The sequence below is a fragment of the Mauremys reevesii genome, linkage group 13, assembly GCF_016161935.1.
Source record: "Mauremys reevesii isolate NIE-2019 linkage group 13, ASM1616193v1, whole genome shotgun sequence".
NCBI lineage: Eukaryota > Metazoa > Chordata > Testudines > Geoemydidae > Mauremys > Mauremys reevesii.
The window spans coordinates 30,381,424-30,393,395 of record NC_052635.1 but is presented as its reverse complement, the minus strand read 5'-3'; the positions used below and the strand labels follow the sequence as shown (position 1 = coordinate 30,393,395).

The 11,972-nt window shown below is 42.7% G+C and overlaps 1 protein-coding gene across 1 annotated transcript; it reads right to left on the bottom strand.

The window, feature by feature from the left end:
* Positions 1–1,784: 1,784 nt before the first annotated feature.
* On the bottom strand, positions 1,785–11,972 carry TOMM34 (translocase of outer mitochondrial membrane 34). The gene is made up of 7 exons (XM_039499435.1): positions 11,776–11,972; positions 10,403–10,502; positions 7,537–7,689; positions 6,070–6,239; positions 5,112–5,256; positions 3,732–3,858; positions 1,785–2,915 (listed from the first exon to the last, which is right to left on the bottom strand). Exons 1-7 carry the CDS (start codon positions 11,897–11,899, stop codon positions 2,811–2,813), a joined length of 924 nt encoding a protein of 307 aa, XP_039355369.1. The 5' UTR covers positions 11,900–11,972; the 3' UTR covers positions 1,785–2,810.

Below are 11,972 nucleotides of genomic sequence, written 5' to 3'. Positions count from 1 at the left end.
GTACTGCTCTGTGAAGACCTCTACTCCATGTACAGATGTGGTCAAAAAAATCGAACATGTTAGGATGCACAAGGAATGGGATGTATAATATAGAATTGCTCTGTACACCAGTGAAATGCCATTATCTTGACTAAAAATGTCTTTCTTCATCCTACTCTCCCTTCTCAATTGCAGCCAGTTTTGCTGTTTCAGTACTTGGCCTCTCTTGGGCAAAGACTCAGTTTAGTGCCTGCAGAAATGTTAGTAATCAATAATGCACCTTTTTACTTATGACACTCTAGTCAGAGCTGGGACTGAACTGGCTGTCAAAAACACTTAGCATTAAACTATGTCCCTCATAGACTTCCTAGTCAGAGATGGCAAAGATGTACAGCTTATTGTGTACAACTGAAGGGGGAGAGGAGATAAGGGAAACTGTGTGAGGGAAGCTAAGGTCTATAAGCAGCAACCACATGTGTAAGATTGAGTGTGTAACTGCTACCTCCTGGGTAGAGCCACTCCTGAGCTTCAGCAGGTCTTGGCCCAGGACAGAATAGGCTATTTCTAACAGGAGATGATGCTCCCTTTCTCCTAGTTCTGATGATGTCCTTTGGCTACTGTCTGTGAAAAGCTTCTGTATGAATGTGCTATGCTCCCTCCTGCTCTGAGCATGTATGTGTTCAGTTAGTACCTGGAGCTTAGGCTCCATAATAGAAAGCTGTTTGTTTCATTGTTGATTGCCTGATTTTTCTCATCTAAACACTTCCAGTTTGGGGTAAAGAAAGCATCGTTCAATGTGAGATGAACAGTATGAGTACCAGGCACCTGTACACCAAATAGTAATGGCCTCGGGCAGTGGTTCTCAACCAGTATGCATAGCCCTGGGGTACGCAGAGCTCTTCCAGGGGCTACATCAACTTATCTAGATATTTGCCTAGTTTTACAACAGGCTACATAAAAAGCACTAGTGAAGCCAGTACACTGGTCACTTAATTCAAGTTCAGTATTGGTAGGTGAACTCTAGGCTAACTTAGACATTCCTACAGTTTTATGCTTGCTGTAGACATCACTGCATACAGCTCCTGTTTTTGAGGTTCTCTCTGCAACTACAAAGGCAAGCAGTGATTTTACAATGAAAGGTGAAGTGTTACAGCCCAGCTGTGTGGCTGTAGCGTGAACAGATCCTCAGCTAGACCCAGATAAGGCAGCAGAGGGTCCCAGCCCTCTCCAAAGCTTTTTTACAGCAAGGATGAATGATCTGTGTAAATGCTACATTAACACAGTGAGATCATTTTCTAATTCCTGAATTCAGCTAAGGTAAAGGTAAATAGAACCTGAAATATTGATCTGTTGTAAGAGAGAGCAAGGGCATACATCACCCCTACAAGGGATTAGGAGTGGAAATGAAAATAGCATATCCTTCAACTTGCATTGAGTGTATTTCAATGTAAGTAATCAATCCCTGCTTGTAGTAAATGTCCTGGAAACATTTCCAGGGAGGCTTTGTCAGCACTTCTGTTTTACACTGTAGCTAAACTGCAAGGCTTCTCTTCTGCCCATGCAACATTCTAACATCCTAGGCCTACACCAGGATAGAAGTTTGGAAAATAGCTGTGTTTTTATCAGTGCATAAATGAGACTTTTGCAGTGACACTGCATTAGCAGATGCTCCTTGACCATAAGGACAAATAAAATAGTACTTTGTGGTGGTGAAAGGTTGAAATACTCCCTGTCCCAGCAACAATTATGGTAACATAGTACACCCAGACCCTTATGTCAAATACACAATTCTAATAACACACAGCTGTAACATATGCTGGCTTTTAATAGAAGTTGCTTTGTTCATACAGTAGCTTTGCCAAACAAATCATCCTGTTACCTGTTTAGATCTCAGCATTAAAAGGTAACTCATTGCCACCACTAGATGGGAAGAATCAGAGTATAACATGCTCATAAGTCTGTGATGGAGGAAGGTAGTTCTTCACATCAGAGTCCTCCTGTGAGATACCACTGCACACCCTCTACTAGTGGTTATAGCAGCTGGTCATTAAAACACAAACAGAAGCTAAAATGTTATTTAGATAGAAAGAAGTTGTGAAGATTCAAAGCTGCTAGGACCCAAACTTCAGCAGTGCATTGAAGAGAGCCCACAAATACAGCATCAAGGTAGTTTTAAATTAAATATTTGGTGGCTGTTTTTGTAAGGGATAAGAGCTATGTTGAAGCAGCTGCAAGTTTCTGAACAGTTACTCTAAACAAAAGCAGCTTTGGGCCAGTAGGCACCAGCTAAGACAAGGAACACCTGAGCCATTCTTGTTGCAGTCTCACCTCATATTTAAAGGAGTCTGGAACTGTGCTAGAGAAACCCTGCCTTTAATTTCTCATGCAGCAGCCTTGAAGTGGCTTGTTTAAGCAAGCAGAAGTAGTATACACAGCAGATCTGCTTCTCTCCAATCTGAGTACATATTACCACAAACTCTGTTTACTGCTTTTGAAGACATGCTCCAGTCAGAGGAGGAGGAGCCCTAGCCCCCACACCCATCTTTGCAGACAGATTAATTTAAATAAATAATGAGTTTACAAAATTACCTTATACCAAGGAAATTAACTTGAATGCTTCTCAAAGACAGCATCATTTAAAACTTTCAAAGATCTTACAAGGAGATACCAGTTTTGATATAGATGGTACACAATGTACGTGTAATTAAGCAGCAGAGAACTAGCTACTACTCGGCAAATCGGGATGGTAGATTTCAGAGCTGGCCCTGTATCAGCATTAAAAGGAAAGCCAGTCTTCTACCGTAAAGAGCAGACAGATTTCATGCTCCTCTTTATTTTAAGTTCTTGTTCAATTCTTGAAGTAGCTTCTGTGCAGCTATGTTCTTTGGTTCAATTTTCAGAAGGCTGTTAATGTCAGTCATGCTTGATTTGTAATCCTAGAAGCAAAATGCATTTTTAGAAAACTGAAAAGGCAAACATTTTTAAAACTTGGCCTTTAAAAGCTCACACACTTGCCATAGCCCCTTCTACTTCACATGTGCTTCTCACAGAAGAGACTGACAACGGCATAGCTGTTTTGTAATGCACATAAATTAGGGACTAGAAAGGCACTCAGTTTATACAGGAGGTGAAGCTCATGCATTAACCTGCTCCAGTCTCACAGATATTCTAATATTACACCTAGATTACATGTCCTGCTTTAATTGATGAAATATTGCAGAACCCCACAATTAGCCTAGATCTTAAACTACAGCTGTTTGCCAAAACATCTCTCTAGAGTCATTTTCAGTGCCCCAAACACAGGATCTAGCTGTTTCCTGGAATTTATCAGGCAAGTCAAGACACTTGATGCTAGCAAATGAGAAATCCACATAAAGGTGAAGGTAGCTGCTAATGACTTAGTAAGAACCATGATTGTAAATTTTTGGTAATACAAGCGTTGTTTCCAGAAAACCTGACTTGCAGGACAGCTATAAAAGGACAAACACCCTGATTCAGGTCTCTTTGTTCTCCCAAAGAAAGAGATCCACACATATCCATGCAGCTGTCAGCCAGTGAAATGACTAAGAATCTTCCTTCACTATGTACCAAACCTCAGGTAGCAGATCTGTAATTGTTTTGCACAGAGGCAAGTCATAAAAGGCCTGTGGAAACTCCACAGTTGTGGATGCAAGATTCAGTGATGCTTGTGAGAACATGGCTTTTCGGTCCCAGTCCTGAAAGGGGTCTGAAACTCATTTGCAGTTACTTACCTTTAGTTCTTTAAATGCTTGAGCACGTCTGTAAAACGCCTTAATATTTTTAGCATCTAACTCCAGAGCTTCTGTGCAGTCTTGTATTGCTTCCTTGTACTGCTTCAGAGACAGGTAACAAAGAGCTCTGGAGCACAGACAATGGTAGTTAGAGGTTTTAGGCTTCAAGTGGAGGGCTACACCAGTCCCTGCTTTGGGGCACTATATTCAATCGTATCCAGGTCTCTTTCTTGGAAAGAGTCACTGTACAAAGCCTGCACTGACTGGGGGAGATTAAAAAGGGTTTCTCAAAACAAGGCTAGACAGCATCTCACTGTGCAGCATGTGTACACCCACAGCAGGTCTCATCAACCCCTGCCCAGTCACAAACTGCACTTTAATAAAAAACCTCCTCTAGAAACTTAGGGTACATCCAGACTACCCGCCGAATCGGCGGGTAGCGATCGATTTTGCGGGGATCGATATATCGCGTCTCATCTAGACGCGATATATCGATTCCTGAACGCACTCCCGTTGACTCTGGAACTCCACTGGAGCAAGTGGCGGTAGTGGAGTCGACGGGGGAGCCGCGGATGTCGATCCCGAGTGGTGAGGACGGGAGATAAGTCGGGATAAGATACTTCAACTTCAGCTACGGTATTCACGTAGCTGAAGTTGCGTATCTTATATCAACACTGCCCCCCAGTGTGGACCAGGCCTTACTAACAATAAAGGATCTTCTCGTTTCCTGAGCTCAAAACTGATTTTGGTTAAAAAGGAGAGGAAAAAAAAAGTAATTCTCCACAAATCTGCAAGAATTATTAATTTTCTTAAGAAATAGTTTTCAGTCCCCAGGTGTCACTTTAAGAATTTCTAAGGTTGCAATTTTCTATGTATATTGTCCTGGAAGGTTCTCTGTTCACTGCAGCTGCCTTCAAATGCACCACAAATAGTAAAGGTTTCAGATAAGTCCTTACACCATTATTTGCAGGTAGTGGAGAGTAGACACCACCAAAACCAGAACATTCTTAGCAGAAATAAAGATTTGAAAGGAATAAAAACCTAACCATTTAAGCTTAGAATTTCCATACAGGCTCCTCAAAGCCACTTTAGAAAATAAAGGCATCTCCACTTGCAGAGCAACATCTGTTATGAGGAGAAAATGCTTCACCTAATCTCCCACACATGTACACAGAGCTATGTATTCTGATCAAAGAACAACACTAATAGATGTTAAAGGCAAAATTCTACCCTCATGCATGCGCCTGGCTCCCATTCATTTAAGTGGGAGTGGTGTGTGGACATCAGACAGCAGGCTTGGTTCCAAACTCGGTAAGAGTTACTGGAATTACTTAAAGAGTGCCCCAAAGGGGAATAGGATAATAGGTGCTTGTACATTACCTGTTGGTGTAAGTTGCACATTCCTGATTGAGTTTTAGACTCTCACTGTACTTTTCAATAGCTTTTTTATGGTTCCCTTTCTTCACAAGTTCATTTCCTTCTTGCTTCAAAGTTTTTGCTCTTTCAATCATAGCAGCAGTAGGCACTGGAAGTTGTATTTGAGAGAACATAGTGCTATGTAAAAATGAAAGAGCTAAGCAGTCACATTTGTTAACGGCAGTGATAAATACAGTTAATAAAGTACGTTTTTTTTAAAGTATGGAAACCTAAGCAACCACAGAAAAGCCAGAAATCTCCCAGAGAAATCTGTACTGTGGAAAGACTATCTTTGGACAGAAACCCACCTAGATATCTGAGTGCTGCCACTGGACACCATAGATTTACTGAGAATAAGAGATGGCTAAACTTGCCTGAAGGGATCAAGACCACAGGAGGATGAGGTTGAGAATCACACACCTGGTTTTACGCTCTGAATTGTACTTAAATCAGGTTAAGCTGCAATCCCATCCATTCCTTGTTCAGCAGAGATCAAGAATCCCAAAGTGGTGGCTTGTCCGCAGCATGATACAGGATGGAATGACTAGTTTATTAGTAGTATCTACTATATGTATTATAGTAAAGCCTACAAGTGCCAAGCAAGAATAGCACCCCAGTGGATAAACTCATTGTAAGAGAGAATTTTTGCTCTAAAGAGTTTACTGTTATGGACAAATGGTGGGAGAAAGGAAGTATGATGTTATTCCCATTGTAGAGACAGGGAATTGAGGTACAAAGCAGTTATGTGACTTGGCAAAGGTCACACAGGGAGTCTGTGACAGAACCAGGAACTGAGACCACTTTTCGTGAGACCAAGGCCAATGCCTTAAGCACCAGACCAAGTTTAGCAGCTGCCTTGTACTTTACTGTCCCATCTGAGTTCCACAACTCCATGTGCCATCTAAACACGGGAAAGGCTCACCTTGTTTTTTTAGAGATCCAGTTTCAGTTTCTTTGTGTCTTGGGGCAGCCGCCTGGCTTCCTGCAGAAGGAAAGTCCCATCTTCGCTGAGCAGAAACGGGAACTGAAGGGATTGGTGGGAGCTTCTGGCGCCACCCGAGGCCATCCTTCTCTAACAGGGCTTTTGTCATTCTAGAAATAGAGATATAGGCTGTGCAGCTACCAAGTCTGCTGACAGAACAAGCCATCTTTCCAGGACAGTGCTCAGTTTCAATAGGCAGGCTCCTAACTGAGCATCTGCAGACAAATACTGATTAACTGCTGTGCATGCAACCCTGCTAACTGCACATAGCTAGGAAAATGTGCCTTTAGGGTAAGAAAACTGTCATTTTAGTGCTTGCCATTTGAGTAGTTCAAATATTTAATCACTTAAACCTCACATACACCCATGGTAGATGTGTTTTCATTTTACAGGTGGGAAAACAGAGGCCTTGGGGTTAAATGACCTGTCCCCAAGGTCACATAGTGAGGCAGTAGCAGAGCCAGGACTAGAACCAAGACATCCTGAATCTCAGTTCCGGGTCTGAACCACAAGGCTATGCTTCTTCATGAGGAAATCTAGATATTCCAGGCAATAAGTAAATGAACAGAGGACGTCTGTGGCTGTAATACAATTCAGAAAGGAAGCTTAAAAAGAAGAAAACACTATCCAGTTACCACAAACAGCAGTTTTTAATTTAATGGTATACACTCTTTCACAACAAACCTAAAATGCATCTCAAACATGCTTCAGTCTTTACATATTCTCCATATTTCTTGTCCAGGGCCCCTTTTGCCAACTTCTGTCAACTCAGGTGCTGTGGAAAGTTTCTCTCTCCCTTTGTGAAAAGCAATGCTAGGCTCTTCATACACAAAGGGTTTCAATGAAAGGAGTCTCTTCTCAGTATTGACAACACCAAAAACAGAAAGATATGCTAGGATGGGAGCTATGAATTTACTAGAATTCACTGGTGCTGTGAAACATAAGAATATATGGAGCAGCACAGAGGCTTAGTAGTTTAGTAGAACACTGTGTTCATATAGACATGCTCTTGGGAACAGAAAGGTACCAAGGAGGCTTCAGGTTGGAATGTGGCCACTTGTAATTGGTTAGTTGCCTAAAAATAAGCATTATATAAAATATGGAAAACTTGCATGGCCAAATGGAATCGTTTCCCAGCTATAATAAAGGGAAGTAGCAACTTGATGGGAACAGACATCTGTAGTACTGGCAGCAAACATCACCAAAGAACTCACACCACAGAAACGGTGCTAGGCTGCATAACAATCGTATCTATGCCATTTATGAAGCATTCCAATGCACCCAACCTGCTCCCAGGCAATCATCCCAGCTAAATGGGGCTGAGATTCGCAGAGGCAACTGAATGGGCTCTGCTGTACTTTCAAGTCTTCATTCTGGTCTGTGTAACAGCATGGAGTTAGGAGTTACCTGTTGACACCATCATGTGCAGCCTGTACAGTGCAATCAACCTGTAATACAGTCTTGTAGTCCACGTAGGCCAACTGGTATCTCTCCAGAGCATCATAGGCTGCTGCCCGCCTCAGTAGTGGTTTGATTCCAAAAGGGACCAGGTCCAGTGCACTAGATCAGTGGGGAGAAAGCAACACAGCTCACTGGGCCACCTGAGCTAAATTCATCAGAAAGGTAGTCAGAAGGTCAATTTTTTAAATATCAGATTCTCCCATGTGGGTACCATATCACCTGGGAGCTTGTCCAGTCTTAACCTTCTATGACCCAAATTTTCAAAGGCAGTCTTGAAATGTGTGGCTATATTTCAAACTGTGTTCACATACGGCATTGGAGGGAACAAATCCTGCAGTAGTGGGGACTTGGTGAAGGTTTCCATCTCTAATTTCTGTGATGATATAGCCAGTGGTTAAAGGAAGAAAATATTAATCTTTTCTCCCAGTGACAGTCACAAAGGCCCATTTTAGTGACTAGGTTTTTTTTGTTTTTTAAAGGCTAACACCCATTTAGTTGGACTGTCAAGTGATTAATTTTTTTAATTGCACGATTAATCGTGCTGTTAAATAGAATACCATTTATTTAAATATTTTTGGATGTCTTCTACATTTTCAAATATATTGATTTCAATTACAACACAGAATACAAAGTGTACAGTGCTCACTTTATTTTTGATTACAAATATTTGCACTGTATAAAAAAAAAGAAATAGTATTTTTAAATTCACCTAATACAAGTACTGTAGTGCAATCGCTATCATGAAAGTTGAACTTACAAATGTAGAATTATCTACAAAAAAAATCTGCATTCAAAAATAAAACAATGTAAAACTTTAGAACCTACAAGTCCAATCAGTCCTACTTCTTGTTCAGCCAATCGCGCAGACAAACATGTTTGTTTACAATTGGAGAGGATAATGCTGTCTGCTTCTTGTTTACAATGTCACCTGAAAGTGAGAACAAGCATTTGCATGGCACTGTTGTAGCCGGTGTTGCAAGATATTTACATGCCAGATGAGCTAAAGATTCATATGTCCCTTCATACTTCAACCACCATTCCAGAGGACATACGTCCATGTAGATGATGGGTTCTGCTCAATAACAATTCAAAGCAATGCAGACTGATGCATATTCATTTTCATCATCTGAGTCAGATGCCACCAGCAGAAGGCTGATTTTCTTTTTTGGTGGTTCGGGTTCTGTAGTTTCCACATCAGAGTATTGCTCTTTTAAGACTTCTGAAAGCACGCTCCACACCTCATCCCTCTCAGATTTTGGAAGGCACTTGAGAATCTTAAGTCTTGGGTCGAGTGCTGTAGCTATCTTTAGAAATTTCACACTGGTATCTTCTTTGCATTTTGTCAAATCTGCAGTGAAAGTGTTCTTAAAATGAACAACATGTGCAGGGTCATCATCCGAGACTGCTATAATATGAAATGTACGGCAGAATGCAGGTAAAACAGACATATAATTCTCCCCAAGGAGTTCAGTCACAAATTGTTTTTTAACAAGCGTGTAACATTGTAAACAAGAAGCAGGCACCATTATCTCCCATAAATATAAACAAACTTGTTTCTCTTAGCGATTGGCTGAACAAGAAGGAGGACTGAGTGGACTTGTAGGCTCTAAAGTTGTACATTGTTTTGTTTTTGGGTGCCGTTATGTAACAAAAAAACCTACATTTGTAAGTTGAAATCTCATGATAAAGAGATTGCACTACAGTACTTGTATGAGATGAATTGAAAAATACTATTTCTTTTGTATGCCATTTTTACAGTGCAAATATTTGTAATAAAAATATAAAGTGTGCACTGTACACTTTGTATTCTGTGTTGTAACTGAAATCGATATATTTGAAAATGTATAAAAAATCCAAAAATATTTAATAAATGTCCATTGGTATTCTATTCCTATGGACTATATAATTATTTTAACATTTGCTTTAGTACAATTTTTAAATCTGAAAGCTTGTTGCTGTCACCAACAGAAGTTGGTCCAGTAAAAGATATTACCACACCCACCTTCTCTCTCCAGTATCCTGGGACCAAGATGGCTACACCATCACTTCAAACATTTTAAATTTTGCATTTCTAAGATTTATAAAGAAATCTTGACATGGCAACCACAGAATCCCATCGCACTAGCTGTAGAAGGTGGTAAGCTGTTTAAGGCAGAACCTTTGTCTTCGGAGCTGCGTATACATGTAGCACACTATTGGTGCTATACAGGCAAACTGTTGCCTAAAGGCAAGAGCATCTGGCTACTGTTTTCCTACAGAGATGGAGGGGGCAGATTAGGGTTATGTCAAGTTGCTGTGTAATCACTGCTATTTTAAACTAGAGTTCTCTCAAATTAGCTAACCCAAATTAGCTAAGAACACTTTTTTTGTGGGGCACTGAAGGCATACCCTAGATGAGCTATGTGGGCTTTTCCAGGCCTGTCTAGGATCTCATAGCCTTAGTCTTAAATTTGCGGCTTACTGAGGAGCAAGTCTCTACCATGCCATATTCCATTACAAATTTTTGTTTGGGAAAGAAGCATTTGGGGATGGGAAGTGATCAAAGTCCCTGGCCTAACTCTTTATAAATTATGAGCGAAATCTAGTTCTCAGTTACACCTGTGCATAGAGCAGAATCTGCCCCTACTTGACCCAACATGGTAAAAATATTCATAACAGAGCAGAAGAGAGACCAATAAAGATTGATTAACATCCTTATGCCAGGACAGAGTATCGTCACCCAGTAACAGGGGACATATATTACGGATACTATATTCAATCCTATATCATTCAAAACAAACATACAGCTTTTCTCTAGACAGAAGATGCTTACACTGAACAGTCTTTAACACAGAGGCTACAATTTCCATCCTTCAAGTAGCAGGCAGCTCGATTTGAGTAGAGGACACTTGCTTCCTCAGCATTCCTCTCCCCTAAGAGCAGAGACAGAAAACAAATCAAACCATGAAGTGTGGAACAGTACACTCAATAGACCTTAAAGCCACCTCATTTGAAGTTTCTACTTGCTGCAAAAAGCAAGACTCCATGTGCTGTGGATATTACAGGTCACAGCTGGGGAAAGAGAACAGAGAGGCTTACTGTCACGATCAGTACCAGCAATAATACTCAGCATTTTTAATCTCCAAAGCATTAGCTAATTAATCTGCACACTTGCTGAGAGGTAGAAAAGCATTATCCCTGTCCTACAGATGGAGAGAGGGAAGCAGAAAGATCAAGTCCAATGTTAGGGTCAGATCTAGGTTTGGAGCTCAGAACTGCCCGGTTCCCAAGCCCACATCTCTCTCTCACCTGTCCATAATTCAGTAATTCTGGCCTTTTCAATGGTGCAGTAGGTAATGACAGCATATAGTGGTAGCCAGAGTTACTGAAATGCTCTGGCTTCAAGAAGTTTCAAAAAGCACTCATAACTTTATGGCAGGGCACGGTTGGGGCCTAAAGAACTGTAGCTGTGTTCCTTTACCCTCTGTTACCAGACCAAGAGTACACACACAGGGCAATAATGTCATCCTGCATGGGTACATAAAGCTGTTCCAAGGAGAGGCATAGACTGGTGCCCTGTAGGCATTTTTGTCACCTAGGCCATTAAAGGGGCATCCATTTGCTGTCTACTATATGAAACTATTTTTAAACCACCATAGGCAGCTGAGTGGATGAAGCCCTGCTGCTTCCTGGCGATTTGTATTTGAGTGGGCACTGGGACTGGGCTGTTGGATCACACAACAGGGATGTTCTCCCTTTGCCCTGCATCTGGTTCAAGGCCTCTGCCTATCTGAGGCCCCAGGGAACAGGCATGGGGCCCATGTCCCATGTGGGACGGTGTCAGGCTGCCACCACTCAAAGGAATGAGCGAAAGCAGCTCTGCACCCACAGGCGGGGGGAGAGGCAGGTTCACCCCCCAACTCCACCGGCCAGGGTAGAGCAGTGATTTTAGGGGAGGGAAAGGAGGCTTCACACACCACCCCTATACCGCTGCACCAGTACCCCGGCAGGAGTCGGGGGGAGGCGAATTCATACCCCGGGCTCCAAGGGGAGGCGTAGCTCGGGAGGAGGCAATTGCGCACCCGCATGTCCCGCCACTGGGCAGAACAGCTGCGCCCCCGCTCCCCAGCCCCAGCGCGGGCCCTAGACCCGCGCCACCCGCCCGCTTGCTGGTGTGCGCGGCTCAGGGCCGGGCCGGGCCGGTACCTGCCGCCTCCAGCAGCCCCAGCGCCTGGCTGTAGAGCGCGGCCGCCTGAGAGTACTGGCCGCTGCGGAACTGCTCGTTCCCGGCGCGACGCAGCTCGGAGACCCGGGCCGCTGCGGGGGCCATGGAGCGCGGAGAACAGCCAGCCCCGTCCGTGCGCCGCGGGCTCCGCTCCAGAGCCTTCTACGGCTTCCTGCCG

Excerpts from the sequence above, each read along its gene's own strand:
- TOMM34 (XM_039499435.1), bottom strand. The coding sequence starts at position 11,899 with ATGGCCCCCGCAGCGGCCCGGGTCTCCGAGCTGCGTCGCGCCGGGAAC. Across the intron at positions 10,503-11,775 it reads GGGGCTGCTGGAGGCGGCAG|GGGAGAGGAATGCTGAGGAA; the intron begins GTACCGGCCCGG and ends CTCTGCTCTTAG. Across the intron at positions 6,240-7,536 it reads GCACATGATGGTGTCAACAG|AATGACAAAAGCCCTGTTAG; the intron begins GTAACTCCTAAC and ends CTCTATTTCTAG.